The 18,994-nt window shown below is 46.3% G+C and overlaps 1 protein-coding gene across 19 annotated transcripts in view; it reads right to left on the bottom strand.

The window, feature by feature from the left end:
• EPB41 (erythrocyte membrane protein band 4.1) overlaps nucleotides 1-18,994 on the bottom strand; it is a 97,739-nt gene that overhangs the window by 28,836 nt on the left and 49,909 nt on the right. For 10 of the 19 annotated variants that reach the window (XM_068417836.1, XM_068417820.1, XM_068417837.1 and 7 more), the window contains 11 exons: nucleotides 17,084-17,188; nucleotides 14,524-14,566; nucleotides 12,399-12,474; nucleotides 11,666-11,884; nucleotides 9,377-9,464; nucleotides 8,684-8,836; nucleotides 7,700-7,797; nucleotides 7,192-7,364; nucleotides 6,016-6,132; nucleotides 4,514-4,669; nucleotides 1,665-1,876 (listed from right to left, as the gene is read on the bottom strand). In XM_068417836.1, the coding sequence (XP_068273937.1) occupies nucleotides 1,665-1,876; nucleotides 4,514-4,669; nucleotides 6,016-6,132; nucleotides 7,192-7,364; nucleotides 7,700-7,797; nucleotides 8,684-8,836; nucleotides 9,377-9,464; nucleotides 11,666-11,884; nucleotides 12,399-12,474; nucleotides 14,524-14,566; nucleotides 17,084-17,188 (1,440 nt within the window). The remainder of the gene's footprint in view (nucleotides 1-1,664; nucleotides 1,877-4,513; nucleotides 4,670-6,015; nucleotides 6,133-7,191; nucleotides 7,365-7,699; nucleotides 7,798-8,683; nucleotides 8,837-9,376; nucleotides 9,465-11,665; nucleotides 11,885-12,398; nucleotides 12,475-14,523; nucleotides 14,567-17,083; nucleotides 17,189-18,994) is intronic. The other 9 variants (XM_068417827.1, XM_068417830.1, XM_068417831.1 and 6 more) reach the window with 2 other exon arrangements.

Below are 18,994 nucleotides of genomic sequence, written 5' to 3'. Positions count from 1 at the left end.
GGTCTGTTAGTTAACAGCACATTTACAATAATTCCTTCAGCTTGAGAATTATTTGCATTTGAAACCAGTGCTTCTGGAGACTCCTCACTCGCATTAGCTTTGCCAAGCAATGTTTTCAAATCTTTGCAGCTGGATCTCCCAGTGAAATCCTTACCAAAAGCAACATGCTCGAGTTAACATGGACCACCTCAAAAACCAGAGAATTATTTGTTAGGCACAGGTATTACGTTCACAGAGTCAGTGAGAAGAGACCTATCTATAAAATCAAGCCTAACAGGACAAATTAAGTTTTTTTTACTGTCCATAAGTAGAGAGCCAAGATTGTCTTAACACTTTAAGGAAAGTATTTTAGGGAAATTGGATTGTCAAATACTGTGAAGGCGAAAGCATTGGTGGGTGTTAAAAGAAGTGATGCAGCTACAGTTGAGAAACAGGGTAAATTTGGCACGTTCAAATCCACAATTTCCTCCCATATCTACATTTAAAGAAAAAAAATCCAGTGTTTAAGCATTGAGGAAAAAATCCTGTAATAATTGAGATGGGATGAATAAATTTACTAGCTCTGAGTTTAATGCCATGCAGAAACAGCATTACAGGAACCGTGTGCCACAATGCACACTCCAAAGTGCCACCCTCAAGATCCTTTCAGTATTTTCATTTAAAAATTACTGATAACACAGGCCATAAAAATTTTTAAAGCAACTGTCCTTTCTTCACCTCCATCTCCCAACCTTAATTAATAGTGATCTCCCCTGGAGTACCTCATACAAGACCCACTGTGGGATATGTTATAGCAAAAATGTGGCTCCAGTAATGCTGAGAACAGCTAAATATTCAGATTAATGTGAAATTTGTATCTCGAGGCATACACCTCTGCTGCAACACTGGAAGGTTCCAGTCAGTAAGATCTGCAGAATATTAAAGACACTGTAATATGAACAATAATTTTTCACATTATTTTCACTTATGGGATCAACCTCAGCAGAGGTCTCAGACATTTGTAAAAAGCTCAAATAATGTTTTAAAAAAAAATTCATTTAAACAATAAACTCCCCAAGGTCTCAACAGTGCCATTCACAACTAAAGTTTCAGTCCAGTTTGCAGAAACACATTAACAGCTCTCCCAGAGAAACCTATCAACGTGAAAAACATTTGCACTCAGAGGCTGGGCTGCGGACCTGATCCGTATCACTGATTTCACTGGAACTGCTCCTGCTGTCGTACCAGGAACCAGCAGCGACAGCTTAGCAATGGGTGAGCTCTAAATTCAATTACCGTGAACTTTGGGGCAGTTCTTGCTGGCTTTTTTAACCATGTATCACTAAGTCGCATTTAGTTTGACTGCAACCACCAAAACCAACCTCCTCCATCCCTGCATGGACCATCCTTGCATGGACCTCCTCCATCCTTGCATGGACCATCCTTGCATGGACCATCCTTGCATGGACCTCCTCCATCCTTGCACCCAGAGGGTCAGGGCTGGGATTTCCCTGGGACCCAGACCCCCGTATCTCACTCCCACTCCATGTCTGGGTGAGGAATAAACCCCTTCCTTCCCGGGAGGGGAAGGTGCACATTGCTGCTGCTTTGGGGCGGCTTCGAGAGCCGATGCTCCAGCCCGACACAAGCACAGCCTCTTCCAAAGCGAGTCTGGGCTGACCTACCTTTGATGCATCGGTTGGCTCCGGCTTGGCTTTCTCCGGAGGGATTTCTTCACGCCTCACGTCGGGCTTCGCTGCTTCCTTTTCTACTTTAGAGGTAGCGACTGCGTCCTTCACGTCGGGCTTAGCTGGGACTGGTTCTGCAGCGTGGCTCTGAGCGATGGCCGGGGCAGAGGTGGGACGGGGACTCCTCTCAGGGGTTATCACGGCCACTGCTGAGGATGGGGGAGAGACAGACAGGGACAAGGTTCAGAGCGGGTAACGTTTCTAAAGCGCCAGGCAAAGGCTTTCCAAATTACAGTGCTCTCATTTAAAAAGAAAGGGAGGAGGGAGCGGGGGAAAAAAAGGGAAAAGAAAGATGTTGAGCAAAGCAGCTTGTGCATTTAGTACGGGAAAGTTGAGATTATTTTCCTTATGGTTTAAATAAAACAAATAAAACCCCATGACAGATGGTTTACAAAAAGCAAGCTTGCACTCTGCAGAGAAGCCACACCAGAAAGGCAAATCTATTTTTGACACTGTGCCATCGATTCTGGGTCCTTCACACACAACAGACACAGCAGTCCATCCGAGGCAGCCGTTAAAACAGAAACACTTATAGCTGTGGTGAGCTCCTGACTCGCTGGCATCTCCTCAATCTTTTCAGCAATTGAGACAAAAAAAAAATAATCAACAAGCATTGCTCTATAAAACTTTACAGCAACTTCCAGGTGGTTTCAAAGCAGGCTGAGGCTGCGTGTCCGAGATGGGTATGTCTTCCTGCAGCCCAAGGCACCGCTGTGAGAAGATACCCAGCATCTTCCGATCAGTGACAGTGCAGAAATGAGCAGCATGCTGCCAAAAAATCACCCTTCCAGAGAAGGATGACAGCCTTAAATACAAGCACTAGGTACACCCAAAATCAGCTGCCTGCTCTTTCCTTCGATTCCTGATTTCCCAGACAGTTCCCGATCCCTGAAAAGCCTGACACCTCCAAAATATTCAACCATGAGAAAGCAAGCCCCAATTAATTCACTGTGTGTCCCTACAGATGCAATAAGCTATTTAGTTCTCCTGATGTTGGTTTTTACAGTTGTTCCATTACAAATACACCTCGTCACCTGAAATAATTCCTTTGACGTGGTCTCGTATTCCTAAAGTCACAGTTTATGCAGCAAGGGTCACACTGTGTAACTTACCCCAGCCAACACTAGGTTACTAGTGTCCATCCAGCTAGTCAAAGACATGAGAAAATTTGGTGTTAAAAAAGAAATTGTAATTTTAAGTAACTCCTTCATCAGAATTCCTGTTGCACTGAAAAGATAACTGCATCTCACCTACGTGTAGGAAACATGACAGAATAAAGTCTCCACGTGGCCAAAAACATACAAGGTGGAGGGGCAAAAAGAACCTGATTTTTCAGACACTGAAATTACACTTTTAAGACAAACTCTAAGACACCACGTCTGTGTGAAAATCCCCACTAAGACCCCAAACCATCACTGCCATCTCCGTTATCTCCCCACCTCTTCAGCACGGCAGTTCATTTCTGTGAGCCAGACATCGTGTTATCCTTTCAGAAGGACAACCAGTGCCGTGTCCCGGTGTTATTTATGCCACAGGAGCGGTGACAGCCGCCGGGGAGGCTGTACAGAGGGACGGGGAGATGGCAGGGACAGGCGGGATTAGGAGGATGCCGGGCGTGCAAAGCCCTCGTGGTGGTGCCTGGGTCCCGCAGGACCAGCTCTAGTTCTCTCCTCACCACCGTTTTTCCTTCCTCCTCCTCTTCAATTGGGCTTATCTCAACATCGCCAAGAGCACGTTTGGCTAAAAAAGTTACGCAGGTGTTAAAATGCCACCTCAAAGATCAAGTAGCAAAGGAAACTCTGCCGTCAGTAAATCCGCAGGGCCACCTCTCTGTGTGGACTCCTGCTTCTCTCATAGCGCCTTCAGAGCACCAAGACACATCAGAAAAATAATAAAAGATCCTCGGCTTTTCCTTTGACATCCAGCAACGAGTTCTGTGCTGTCCAGAACTGCATTATTTTAGTTATATTTTCTCGATTTACTACCTTTAGCTATTTTGACACTTGACAATTTAAACACAGTAAAAAGCGCTGCTCCAAAATATGAGATTTTAAAATACCAATCATCATCACACTGGCCAAGAAAACAGGCCCTACTGGGAACAGAAGTGTCAGGAGGAGGAAAAAGTGCAGGAGGTGAACGAGAAGAAGGGGCAGCTGCAGCAGGAGATCCTGGATGTGCTGGGGTCTGCCACTGGCTGATGTCCACTCTGCTGCAGCCCATCCCATGGAGCATCCTCGAGTCTCAGCGCAGGGGCTGGTTTAGTGTTTTTCATAATATTCAAGAAAATGGATGAAGCTCCCAGTTACCTCCCTCCACGGCTTCAATCTCCTCTTCCTGCAATGACTAACGAGCTCTGCTTTTAATTATGATTAGGGTGTATCTGTCTGGAGTGGTGAAGTTGCTCTGAAAAAAAAAACCCAACTAGGGAAGAAGTTGGCTCCTTAGCGAAGAAAAAAAGCAGATTGCAGGGGACCTTCAGGTGATTTTCAGGCACTGCACATTCCCACAGCTCAGGGGAATGAACCTTACAAGAAGGGACAGTAACAGAGGAGCGTTAAAAGGCCACTGCACACTCACTTCACCACGCAGGCACACAGCCAAGCCACGGCGCGGCACCTCCTCGCCTCGCTAAAGCAGCGCTCGCGTGTTACAGCACACTTGCAAAGCCGAGTGTGATTTTTTAACGGCAACGAACACCACCACAAACGGTGCAACCTCTGTCCTACAGCACTGCACCACTTCAACCCAGCAGGTCGCAGCGCGGGCAGCCGCGGGAGCCTCACCGATGCCAAAGGCCGCCGCGGCTGGGCCCGACCGCGGCTGCGACGGCTCCGGTAGCTTTGGCTCAGCAAGAGGAATCTTAACCACCTCTACCTTCTCCTCCTCCTCTTCCTCCTCTGCAATGGGTTTCATTTCAAAAGTTTCAAGAGCGTGTTTGGCTAGAAAGAGGTTTGCATGCATTAATGGAGAGGCTGGAGAACCGCACGGACACACGACCAGCGCCGCGGCAGAGGAAAGAGCGAGAGGAGATCCCTGTCCAAAGCAGCAGCTGAGAACAGCGAGGAGGTTTTTAAACCAAGCAGCTTAATAGTAATTTTTCACCAAGCAATTGTGTATCAGTCTTTCCAGTGCTGCCAGGCCCAACAGTGCATTGGATGAGAGGAGAAAAAACAACACGAATAAGCTTGGCAGGTTTCTGCCCTGGCAGGGACACGTGGGGACACGCAAACTGCCCTCGAGTGCAGCACTAGGATGGGCTCTGCCTGCAAAGTCTGGGGAGATGAAGGTGTTGGCTGGTAAAATCCAAGAAAAACTCACCCAGGCTCCTCTAGATAAAAACCTACATAAAAACTAGCAGCTTTAATTAAGTCATCAGCTTCAAATCTAAACATGATTAAGAACATAAAACCAGCTATCCTGGTATCTTAGATGCTAATTCTCCATCTTCTGTTTTTACAGCATCGGGCTTTCCCTGCCAGGTGATGCTGACTAGCACGAATTCAAGGCAAGACGGTGGTGGGGAGACAGTCTGCCATGTTATTTTATGAAAGCTTGGTCTAGATTTCACACCAGCAAAACAAAAGCGCGCTGTAAAAAAGCTCAGGGTGGAAGCAGTACACAAGGCACTTGCAGATGAATTATCTCCATCCCTAATGCACCACAGGTATTTGCTATTTAAGTGGTGAAGACTGCAAATATGTGACAACACCGCTGCTGCGATATGCTTATTAGTATTCAAATATTCTGTTGTGCCTACACACCTCTAAAGGGAATTAATATTTATTAATAGTGCTGATCTTAAGAGAAATATAAGCTCCATGTAGCAAAACAGGTGGCATTTCTCAACCCCCCCCAAAAAAAAACCCAGTATAGGCTTAAAAAATGGCAAGCAGGTCCCGGGATGAAGAATTTCAGAAGCTTTACAAGAAGTTTCAAGATCCAACTTCAAAGTTTTCTAATCCACATTTACAAAAACACCCAAATTTAACAAGGAGACAGTTCTCAAGTGCCAGCACATCCTAAACTTTTCCCCACCTCCCCGCAAGAATTACAGTCTAACGAGGTGCAAGGCGGAAATTTAATGAGTTTATGAAAGTTTAATGAAATTTAATGAGAGCAGGAGCTCTGCCGGGCTGTCTGTCCTCTGACTGCGAAACTCTTCTTGCAAAGAAACGAAAAAAGAAAGCCGCCAGATTTGGTGAAACTGTTTTGAGTTGTCAGGAACAAGCATGTAAAGGACAGGAAAGGTGCTGCAGAAGAGTTGTAGCCACCACCACAGCTATACCTGGCTTCTCTCGGATCTGATCCGCGGGTTTTGGTTCAGGAACCTCAACCACCACCACCTCCTCCTGCTTCTCTTCCTCTACGGCTCTGAACTCAACTTTTTGAGTCGCACGTTTAGCTGAAGAAATGGGGGCACATGTTAACGACTGCCCACACGGCAGATGGCAACAGGCTGCAGACTTCAATGGGGACAGAAGCGTTACAGTCACAGGCTGCTCTTTTCCAAGCTCTGACATTCGGGGGTGGGATTACAGCGGGGATTCCTCTACTGATCTGGGGTTGTAATGGTTTACAGGGCATGGACAAGGGGCAGCCAATGGCGCTGGTCCCCTCGCCTCCATGCATCGTGTCAGGGTAACCTCACACACCCGGACTGCAGGCAAGCTGGCATTTTGCCTTGCTGCTGTACGGAGCTCAAACCAAGCAGCCCTTCCCCGCCCGGCTCTGAGGCATGAAGCCCAGGCTCGGGGTGTCACTGAGCCCTGTAAACCCATGCCAGGAGCAGGGGCATGGCCACAGGGTGCTGGGGCATGCAGCACGACCTCGGGGCTCAAAGCAACGCTGTTCCTGCTCTGCCAGGTGCCCTTGGTGTAAAGGGATTCTCCCCTTTCCCTGGATCCTAATTTTACAAGCACCCCATGATCCAGATCAAGGGGAGCAACCTTAGGCACCCCCCTTCCACGCCTCCCCTCCTCTATCCTGCTGCTATCCGGCTCTTTAAAAACTGTCAGGGACGAGCCCACCTCATCGATACACCACAAACATCAGCATCGTTTTAACAGACACTGAAAAAGTTTCAAACAGTTGTGGCAAAAAATCTTCCCCTCAAGGAACGCTATGTAATTTTAAAGAGAATTTTAACAAAAACAAATCCTACAATAGCATAATTCCTGATTTACTAAAAGAAAAAAGCGTTGAGATTGAATGAGGAAATAGCTTTACAACCAGAACTTTGCCATAAGCCTTCAGCACCCACCTACATCCTTTTTGTCAGTCAGTTCTTGCTAGTGCTACTATTCTGTTTGTATTTTATATCCAGGGTTTGTATTAAAGTGAGAAGTTATGTTTTGTTTTGTTGGTTTTTTTTTTAAAGCAGGGAATTTAGGTGGCATTTAAGGAGCATTTCAGCATCCTGCAGCATCCAGCCACGGAGAGGGAAGAGGTACCAGCCACTCACCTCCGTCGAGGCTCCTGGAGGCTCGCTTACTTGCCGTCCGCTCGAACTGCGGCGCGGGTCGGTCGATCAAGGCACTCGCCTGCCTCGTCTGCGCCTGCGTCCGCCCGCTGTAGCGGAACTTGGAGCCCAGCGCCAGGAACCTGCTCTTCGGGATGGCCTCGGTGGAAGTCAGCCTGAAAACCACACGCACGATTTAAAAATCCTACCTCCAGATCTAGGATGTGTCAGGTAAAGAGAAATTAAAACACAAATTAAAGAAGCCTCTTGATTAACAAAACAACATGTGCTAACAATAAGCCCCACATCTACACACGGCAGAAAACCTCTGTCTTATGTATCTGATGAAGCAGAAGCTGCCTAGAAATTTATAGCAATATAAACACTTAATGACTCTGCAACCATTTCACTTCATATTTTGTGAAACACCAAGGAACACCGGAGGAGTGCTCATTTTCAGCAGCTAATCTAAAGCGTTATTCAAGGCGAACCCACCATTTAGAAAACCCACCTGAAAAACGTGTGATGTTCAACACATACTTTCCACAGCTTCTTCGCTGCCCGGTAACTTGGTAGCTTGAACCCAATTGTACTTTCATACTGTTCTTGCTGCGGAAAATAGAAGTTATTTAGGTACAGCATGAAATAAATGTGGCAGGAGTCCAGTCCCCAGCCCATCAACTTGTTCTGCTGCGGCCCAAACCACTGGTTTAGCCCAAGAGCAGCTGAACTCACTCCACAATGCGCAGGAGGAGCTTGGGCCTGAGAAAACACAGGGCTTGGTCCACAGCCCCCACACACCTCTCGGGATGCACCAGGATTTGCAGAGGAGCGTGTTGCAGGTTTTGCAGCCGTTCAGACTCATTTATCCTCCCATCACGCTGCCCAGCCATGGCATGGGGTCAAAAATCGACTTCCCAGCAAGGCTGGGTCACGGCAGTCGAAGCAGGAGGAAGAAGGCGAGGAGTAAAGAGGCAGAACCCCATTACAGCCTCTCTCCCCACCATATTTCCAGCAGCCAGACTGCTCCAGGGATCTCCCTGATCACGAGAGGCAGCGTCAGGGCAGCCACCCTCTGCCTGCAGCAGCCTAAGTGAAAGGGATGCCTCTGGATTTTTTAAAAATATTTTTTTAAGTGAGACAAAGAGCCTTTGTCTTGCCCTGTTTCCAAAAAAGGAGTTAGTCCTTTCCCAATCTCAGCTGTGAACTTCCCACCTCTTTCCTCTGGATGCTGGGAATACCACGCAGGGCCAGGAGGTGGTGCTGGCAAAACACATTGTTTGAATTGTTTTATAGCTGGTTTAGAGCTTCAGCAAGGTCAGCAGGCTCTACCTGAACCTAATACCAAGCCAAGATCAGAAACCCAATAGAGTGTAAAAGGCACATTCAGAGGACAGCTTGCTCCCTACTCCACTTTGTTTTAGTGAAGCACACATGTTGGTGATAATTAGAAGGCAATTAAAGAAGACACGAGCACAAAGGAATCAGAACGTACTTCCCCTGGCCGAATCTTAATGAAGAAGCTGCTGCGTTTGTAGGAAATCTTCAGGACCTTGGGCCAAGGGAAGCGGTTGATTCTCAGTTTATCTTTGTAAACAAAAAGGCCACTGGAACAGACTCCCAGAGTGATATCCACTCCTTCCAAGTCCTGGGAAAGCAGATGAGGATTTAAGTAGAGTCAGAGTTACAAATTTCTGTCCTCCAAGTTACCCCTTTGGTCTTCCCCTGAGGCTCTCCTGAATTCATCTCCCCACCACCCAGACCTCAGCTTCCAGCTCCCTGTGCAGCCAGGGCCAGGCTTGCTTTTCCTTCACGTTTCTCCTTACAACGTCCTCCCTTCTGCAGATCTCTCCTGCGATGCTGTTTGCTCAAAGGGCTGGTCTAGAGTCCAGCCTGCATTTGTCCGAGCAGAGCAGCTGACCTTGCAGGGTCAGAGCCTTATTCTAAGTTCCTCAGAGCAAGGACTTACCCTGTAATATATAAATAATAAGCAAATTGGGAAGAATCACTTCTCTTACACCACTTGCAACAGTGCTCGAGGCATTTCTGTTGTGTGTCTGTGTTTCTGTACCAGTAACTTTCTATATCTTTCAAAAGGAGCCTCCTGAAATGGGTGAGCTGGCTCAGGCAAGGGAAGGATAATCAAATCACAAAATCCACAGGCAGGTGCACACACACTGATTCTCACCTTGGCTTGGTGAAGGTCCACGCCGTACATTGACAGCTTTTTTGCATTCTCAAGAAACTCCAGGTCTGCTTGGGCTGGAGTCATGGATCTGGGGAAAGAGAAAGGGCTTGGTATTCCTGTAACCGTTGCTTTTAGGAGAGGAAAGATCAGGCTTCACAAAACCATTTACTCGTTAGACTTTCTTTTGCTTTCAACACAAGTTTGTGCCCAGATGAAGCAATTATTAAATCGCTCCAAACGCACAAATTTGTGCTTTGAGACATCCTCATAAAACAGACGCTCCTTGTTTCTGTGGAGCTGTACAGATCCCAGACAAGAAAGCAAGTTATCCGTCGAGGAAGTGCGACACGGGCTCCAAACCTTGATTCAGTGGAAGAAACACCAATTCAGCTGAATACAGAGGGTGACAAGTACTGTCCTCCCAGACCTCCTGCCCCTGGACCCCCCCACACCCAGCTATTGTTCTCCAAACCACACGCAAGGACAGCTGAGACCACTCGGCAGCGTTTCCTACTGGGGCAGAGCAGATGAATGAGACTGGGAGCAGATGGTACCCGGTCCGCAGGAGGGGCAAGACGACACAACTTTGCTTAACAGAAGCATCCTGATAATGGAGGCTATTATCGACGTTATTGAAGTGCCCTTGTTAATAAGTTTCTGGCGTGTGAGGTCCATCAAACAGCTCTGCTGGGAGAGTATTCCGCTGTATACATTTAATTTTGTTCCCTGCTTTGATGTCTCTCTTACTGAGCACTCGCATACATCTTGTGTGCGATGCAAACAGAGGTTTTAGCGGTGGGAGACAGCGCAGACAAAGATGACCGTAAGGACAATCCTCTAGGAAAGACCCAGGAGCGGTCATCACCTCCGACACGTGCCTTGTGCTTTGCAAATAAAGTAGCAAGAGATGGAGCGTGGTGTAGCAGAGTTTTCCCACTGAAAACCCTCTGACAGTTTAACGTTCACAGAACATGGACCAGAAATTAAATGGATACGTTAATGCTTCCTCCCTCCTGCGTTCACAAGCAGGTTAAATATAACTCCGTCCTACCCCTTGAAGTATCCTCCTAATGAAGCCATGAATTATTCAGCAACGAGATCTGTCACTGCTAGCACAGCTAAAGGCCTTTGACTTCAAGTCATGAAGCTTGTCAGCGGCCCAGTACTTATTTTCCCTCATTTCCTCTCCTCTCAGTGCAAATGGAGGGGAATCAATGTAAAGTATTGATTTGTGGGGTTGAGCGAGGTGTTAATTGTAGCTTTGGTCACAGCCGGGGGTACACGTCCACCCTTCCCCACCGCGCTCCCGTCTGCCTGCGAGAAGGTCTCGTCTTCGCTCTGTTCTCGTTATTAGTGCATCAGCCAGCAGCTTTTCACAGGTCAAGGGGCTGTTGGGTTGAAGGTGGCAGTATCACAGAGTGGTTTTATGGGCTTTTTTATCCCCTTAAAACCCAAATGTATCTCCAGGAGGGTGCAGAAGCTACCAGCTGGCCGCTCTCCACGCCAGCCCTCTGCGCTGGCGAGCACACAGCTCTGCACAGCTTCTGCAACCCAAGCCCTCGAGAGCATCTGTGAAAATAAACTCAAAATAAGATGAGGAAGAGGTTTGGTTGCTGTGACCCTTTAATCTAGTACCGGGGGGACTCCCAGGAGTCCTTCAACCCTACCTCAACAAGACACATCTGCCCAGGTCATGGCCACGCTGGAAAACACAAGGAGGACAGCCTAACTGCAGGTTATTTCCACATTATAAAGTGTTACTCATTAAACACAGCAGCAGCAAACTCCAAACACGCTGCAGGCTACAGCACATACACAGAGACGGGATCTGCTCCAACCAGACTGCAATCCAAAAATTACATAAATCCCAAAGCAAATATAAAAAAAAAAAAAGATGACAAAGGGCAAGGTTAAAACAAGCAAACTTTGCACTGCATTTTCACGTGAAATAAACCCCACTTCCATGGCTATACTGTTGAAAAAGAGCACTTGTTAAAAAGCAATTGCCATGCTTTGCATCTGCTCGCTAAAAACATGGTTTCTTCTCCCTGCAGGAAAAAAGAAATTCAGCTTCTAGAAAGATTTGGTTATAACTTTAAAATATTAGATCTTTTTTTTAATAGCTGATATCCTCAATAGCTGAAAATTCACACTTTACTGCTAAAGCTTCTGTTGCCAACATAAAAATTGGTGCAGCAGGAAACCAAAAGTATACAACAGAGGTGGGGAAAATACCAGAAAGCCCCATTATTTCCATTATTTCAGGCTGCTCCAGCCGCCGCACCTTACCTGTATGTTTTATGAAGCTCCACAACCTTCTCTTCAAGCTCTTTTGTCTGGTTTGGGGCCAATTTAAATTCACTGATGTAATCCGGGCTGTGAAGATCAGGATCGTAGTCTCCCAACTCAGACTGGACCGTGTATGAACCCAGCAGAGCCAAAGTCGCAAAGGAACAGGGCAGCCGCCCTGTAATGATGTCTTGTCTAAGCTGAAGACACAAGTAATACCTGGGGGGGGGAAAGGCAAAATACTATTTACAGAGAGCCTAGAGAATGTAAGAAACTTGAGGATCAAAAAGAATCTCTTTTTTTATGCCACTGATGAATGCAGCATGATGCTTGTTTCCAGCTTCTATCTGTATTTTTACTTGTGGGGTAACATTCCCACAGTAAACAGCACGGAGGACAGGAGGGCTTAAGGTCAGCTCCACTCTGGAAAGGAAGTAGAGGACTATTCTGATAAGTTTTATTTATTTTATCTTGGTTTTAAATAAAAATTTACCTTTCTATACAACCACACACATGCCAGGATTATAAATGACACTGCTTTATGCACGTGGACTTCAATGCAGAGCGGCAGCATCCCACACATCCACTAAAAACAAACAAAACGCTCTCCAAGACATCTGATCTCCTGGCTGAAGGATGGAATAACACCCAAATATTAAAAATTTCTATTCAGTCTTCCAGTTCTAGTGGTTTCCTTTCTCAGCGAGCTCCCTGAATTCTCAGGTTAATTCACCTGGTTATGTCCTCCGTCAGCTGCGTGGGATCCGGGGGATAAAACTTGACATTGAAGGTAAAATCCCAGGGGCCTCCTGCAATTACAAAGCAGAGGTTGAGAAAAATAAATACACCAGAAAAGCCTCACGATAGTTGTTACAAAAAGCTGGGGATATCCAGTCTGATCTTCAAACTACAGCTAGAGGATCATAATACTGATTTTAATACTGCTTTAATACTGCTGCTTAAGCAGACGGTGTAAGATATTATTTGATTTACAGGAGCTAAGGTACAAGCAGGAGAAAACAAAGCAGGGCAGGCAAAAACACATTGAATAAACCACAACTTGTGGAAAAAAATAAATTCATCGCTAAGAGGTTAAATTACATATTCTTTTCACTGATTGAAAAAAAAAGATTCATGAAGAGAGGTCAGGCGTGTGCTATAAGTTAATGAATTAGTACTGCTTTATCACTCGACCCAATTTTCACATTTCTCGTAAGGAGCAGATGTGCTAATTCACTCAGCAGCCTAATGCACCGCGGTCAGACCACAGTTCAAACTCAGCACAATACAAGCATCAATCTCTGGAAGAAACCAGCAAGCACTGAGATAGGAAGAGCTTTACAAGTCCAGACCTAAATGCTTTACTACAGCTGGTTGCAAACCTTGTACAGCGCCGTTACAGGCATTAACTGGAGTGAGAAGCCATGTAATCACACCTAGAATTGGCATTATTTGTGGTATGGACAGTTGAAGTGACAGAGCTAAAGGGGTTACTCCCTTGTTTCCTTGAAAATAATTATGTTTACCCACAGCAAACAGTCCTGGGTGACTGATTAAGCACTCAAATTAATTTTCATAGTTACAACTCCTCCCTCTGTGCCCTTTAACACTAGTTCCAAATAATATTTATTTCAGAAAGGGAAGGTAACCCTGCGCTCAACTCGCTCAGAGATTTATCGCAATCTCAAACAGGGAGGAGGGGGGATGCAGCACTCATGGATTTACTTCTTATGCAACGCCATAACTGGGATTAAACACAAGGCATGTTGTTTTCATTACAGACAGCTCAAAACAAGTTATCCCAAGAAGACATTTTAGGTAGCAGAGGTTTCCTACGTATCGCAAGGAGGATGCAGAGACTGACTCCCTATAGATGTACAACAACATCTATAGGTGTACACATACGTACATTCAATATATATTCAAGTAAATTCAAATAATTTGCCATTTAACCCATCTCAGGGGACCAGACTCCAGAGCAGGTTGCTCATTACATTTGGGAGCTGAATTTTACCTGCACGACAGGAGCAGCTCATGCCCTTTACACACATCCTGCTACGGATTCCAAGAGAAGTTGATAAGAGCAGATGTTCCTACTCCACAGACCTGAGGCATTTCCCCCTTAATCTGTACTTAATGACACACTTTGTTCTGTGCCCCCCCACCAGAAGCATACGTAAAACAGTATTTTACTTTGGTAAAACACTATTTTACTTTCACAAAACACTATTTTACTTTCATAAAACACTATTTTACTTCCAAAGCAGTCAGACTTGCTCCCAAGAGAAAACAAAAGCCTCTCAAATTTATTTGACACTGCCCTCATCTTGAACTAATTCAATGCTACCAGACTTAAAATACAACTTTGGAGAGCATCTGGCATTTGCCCTGATACTACTCAAGCCATTTATCATTCCAGTACCCCTATCTGGACCCCAAAACAGCCTCAGAGTCCATAAAACCTTGCTACAACATGCAATTTTGCTCAGGTTCTCCCCATCTCCTTTGAGATTTAACTGGTTCCCACTGACATTTATTTTCCCATCCTCCACCAAGGAGCAGTTCTCCCATTTCAGCATCGCGTGATAGTAAGGCTAGTGTGGGTTTGCATAGGGCAAACACACCCCGAGCTATGTTTTCCCAAAGAAATTACTTTTTTTTTCCTAAATCTAGAGCATAACTAAGTACTTAAGAAGAAGAAAAAGGATGCACAGGCTGCTTGAACTTGTGCTCATCCCTGCCAGACACCCTCACTCGAACTCTCACCCATCCCTGGGCCCCACACATCGCCCGCCAAAGCCACGCTTATTTAGGGAAGCGGGGAGGAACCACACACAAGATAAATTCAATCTGCTTACCGTGAACCTGCTTTTTGATTTCTTTGGCAGGATCCAGCCACGTCTGTAAGAGGATAAAAACATTCACAGTTTAACAGACGTTTCAGAAACACCACAGAAAACTGCAAATCGCTAAAAATACGGCAAAAAGGCAACACCGGACACGAATGCAGCCATGGAAACTGGAGAGACGGTGTATTTGTCACAACTTTTACTCCAGTCTGCGGTCTCAGTGGGTGTATTTCCAACCCTTTACCTGCCGGGTTCTTGTAGGGGAAGCACAAAGAACAGGAAGAGAAAAAAAAAGCAGCATATTAGGGTTGCAAGCACACAGCAGCAGGTACGGTCAGAGCCACATCCAGCTACGAGGGGCACTTGTGCAACACGTTTTTTTCTCCAGAACCTTTAAAACCAGGCAAATAGGATGTTTGCATTCATTTCAGGCACCCCATCTCCATACTTGCCCTATTGAGAACAAAGATTGCCAAGCCTTTCTATTATTAGCTATGGTTTTTAACGACCTGTTCACTGAAATATGAGTGAAAACATCCAATCGCTGGGGAAGGCCTGGAATATTTTACAGGAGCGTGACATAAACTTTGTCTCCTTTAAGTATGACTCAAGTTTCTAGTAATTATCTCAGCTACAAATTTAGAAATATATCCTTTTTTCCCCTGCTCTGTAATTTGGGGTTTTGTGGGATGGTGGTGCAACATAAGCCTCAAAAAACAATTTGCTTTTGCCAGCACGGCCTGAGCAACTCCTGGCACATCAAGACGGAGCCTTTCCCTTCGCAGAGGTCAGGGTCTGCCCCACTGAAGGGGACACTGTGGTGCTAACAGCCCTCCTGGAGAGGCTACGTTAAACCACCTTCTTCATTTTCACGAGCTCTGAGCAGGATTTGGACATCCAGGTCTCCTGAGGTGAAGGAATTAACCCATTGGATCCTCCAAGCTAATCTGTCTTGACCAGAAGGGCAGGTAACTTCATGGCAGGGAGACAACCATACTTATATTTAATCTTCTCGCCCCTCTAACCTATAAAACCGGGGATACGAAATCCATTCAAAAGGCAGACATGCCACTTGCTGTCTTTTTAGGGCCAGTGTTTTAAGCAGAGCATCTCTACGCCCACACTGATGCCACGACTGCTCGTTCCCGCAGCGCTAGCGGCTGGGTTTCGGGCAGCTGAGCCCAGGGTGCAGTCATGCATCCTCAGCACTCACCCTGCCTGATCCAGCAGACAATGACGGGTACAGCAATTAACGACACTTTTATCCAACCCTGTGTCACGAATTAGTAGGAAACAATCCTCCCTTTCAGAGCAGCATGAGCATCGAGCTCCTTTGGTGCTGACCAGCTGCTCTATCCACTGTCACCATTTCCTGTTCCCATATGGGAAAACGCCCGTCCCCAGGGAGGTTTATTCTCTAAATATCAAGGTGGAAAATCCCACATACAACCCTTCCCTGCCCAGGAACACACATGTGCATCTCCACCTGCTCCACACGGCTGCGGGTGAGGTGCACAAGCTCATCTGTTGGTTTCCCATTAAGATCATTTCTACCTGTGAATCAGTAACTCAGTGTCGAGTCTTGCTTGAAGTTGCAGCAGGAAAGAGATGGAGCTTCAGATTTTGAAGTTCAATGAAACATAACCAGAAAGAACCCCAAAAATGGTGTTTTCCCCCATCAGAGACAGTCAAACCAACCCAAGACAGAGCTCTGCCTGCCCCAAATAGCAACGGGGCATTATTTTGCTTGTGTATTAAATATTCACACTTGCAGTTATTAAGTATTTAGAGGACAGATGTAACTGGTCTAAAGGACATAAAAGTGGGCCCTTGATTTCAATTGAGTACACTTTTGCCTAGCTTCATTAAACAGACCTTGAGTAATTGCTTGAGTTAAAGTTTAACCAAGGCTTTAAAAGATAAGACACTGCTTGAGTCTAACCAAACAAAGACCTTAAACTGAAACCTCGTGAGTAAGAGTTTTGGTATGAAGAGTCATGCACGTTCTTTCACAGGGCAAAGCCTTGACCCAAAACTGCTCCAGACGGCTCCGACTGAACCTTACAAAAAATGACACTGATGCCAAGGCACCAGCTTTTACTCCTGCTCAGTCTGGTGAGCGCAGGCTCCAGGACTGCGAGGTTCCCCTGCGGTGTGCCGACATGCGGGCTCATCTTCTACAGTCTAGGAGTAGTTAACGTACTCTTAAAATCACAATCAGAAAACCTGCTGCTTTTCTAGAGTGAGCAAAGCCTGGTCCTCCCCTAACTCCTTGAGCTACAGATTTACAAATTAACGGCATCATTTTGCAGTAAACCAATATAATGAATTTTCTCCAGGTGAAGATCCACATTCATGTAGCTTTTTTTTTTTAACTAAACTCCACACTCCTGTAGTCATTTATTCACAATTTCTGCCTCTATCATGATCCTCTGAGTCCTTTTTTTGGGAAGACACCAAAAGGAATTTTAAGAAGAGCTTATGCACCCCCTCCTCCCCAAGAGAGATGACCCTTCGGAAGAGCTGCATCCACCTGTGTGCAGAACACCACGCCACAGCAGGCTCTTACCCTGGAAGTCGGTGTGTCCCATATGGCCAAACCAAAGTAGTCTTCTTCCAGGAGATTGAGGTGGTCACAGACTTTTTTAAGTAGATCCTGCCCCTTGGCGTGTTTCTGCAAAAACACAAAGGATATTCTGTAGGACGGGCTGGTTTTTGCCTGCCCTTGTTCATGGGAGAGGGGAGAAAGGGAACGTAATCGAACCACACCATACACTGCCAAGAAGTGAAAAAAAAAAAGTCCTGAATTGCTCAAAATCAGATCTCCTGGCTGTTTTGGAGCAAGCACCCCTTGTAGGAATGAGCATCAGGCATCAAATTCAAACCAGAGAGGCAATAGGAACTGCAGCAGGTCTCTCTGCTACCACCAGCCCCCAGCAAGCCGTGCTTCTCTACACAACTCAATAAACACCAAGGACATGTATGGTTGTCCCCTCCCAAAGCACATCTACTGCACCAAAATCTCCCAGCTCTAGGCTGTCAGACAACCAGGCGTTGATCAAACCAACTCGGGGTATGAAACCGCTGCTACAACCCACTGCTATAGTCCCCCATTTTGGGGGCAACCTGTCTTATTAGGTTCACAAAAGAAACAGCGGCTCAGAACCGAAGACCATCGTCTCCACGGCCTTTTCACCAACCCAATCTGCTGACGAAACCCAGCTTCTCCCGTTCTGCCTCATGCACAAAAAGCTGCTTAGCACACAACTTCTTGCCTCCAGAAACACACTCTGAGGATTCCTATCTCCTCTTTTTTCTTCTCTCCAAGTCCTGCAGAAGTGAACTGGCCCTAGGAACACATACCCTTTTAGTCCAAAAGCATGAAAGAAAACATCCCTGAGGCACAAAACTACAGTAACCAGAAGCAGTGAATTCCATCAGAGGCTTTGCTAAGAAGAAAGCGCAGTTCCAGTGACACAAAATAAGCTTTACGAATGCGTCACTTGTGCCCGCATCTGTCCTTTTAGTCATATTTGCATGGCCACTGATCCAAGAGCAGAGCCGTGTTTCATTCCAGTCCTTCAGCTGTAAGGTCCTTAGCGCACACGTTGTGACTCTATAGGTAACATAGTGTGTGTGTTCGCCTGGATATTTCTCAAGGAATTGGCTCTTAAAGGCATATAGGAATTAAAAACCTTCCATGGTTGTCACAGAATCATAGAATGGTTTGGGTTGGAAGGGACCTTAAAGACCATCTAGTTCCAACCCCCCTGCCATGGGCAGGGACACCTTCCACCAGACCAGGTTGCTCCAAGCCCCATCCAACCTGGCCTTGAACACTGCCAGGGAGGGGGCAGCCACAGCTTCTCTGGGCAGCCTGGGCCAGTGTCTCACCACCCTCACAGCAAAGAATTTCTTAATAAGAATAATAATAATAAGTAGAAGAATCTGTTGATTGTTCTTATTCTTCTTGGATAAAGGCATTTGTGCTGGTCTTTGCCTACACCTTTGCAATTCCTTCTCAATTAAGTCTTAATTGCTAGAGTAGGATTACATTGCCCTTAAAGCCAAGGGTACTTGTCAAGTCAAGAGGCTCTCACCGACACTGCAGCCCCTCCTAATCCTCCCCCAACACCCACCACAACCCTCTGGACCTACAGACAGACACTTCTACCACCCTGCTCAAGCCAGAACCAACCACACCACCACCAGCTCTCCCACCAACAGTGTCCATGCAGCCTCCCGGCATCTGAAAGCATCGCCGCAGCAAACCCATGCACAAAGCCATGCCAAGCTGTCACCAGCATTTTGGGGAACAGTTTCTTTTTAGGGGGCTGCACACAAAATCCCTGGCAAAGGCTGGCTGCAGGCAGGGAAGGCGATGGGGGTGGTGATGCTCCGAGATGATCCCAGGCAGTAACAGCAGCGACGCCGTTACACAAAGGGCCAGCGCTGACCTACTTGCCCAGGATCACCCAAG

This window comes from Nyctibius grandis, chromosome 24 (genome assembly GCF_013368605.1).
Source record: "Nyctibius grandis isolate bNycGra1 chromosome 24, bNycGra1.pri, whole genome shotgun sequence".
NCBI lineage: Eukaryota > Metazoa > Chordata > Aves > Nyctibiiformes > Nyctibiidae > Nyctibius > Nyctibius grandis.
The sequence above is the reverse complement of the archived record's forward strand: the minus strand, read 5'-3'. Positions and strand labels throughout refer to the sequence as shown.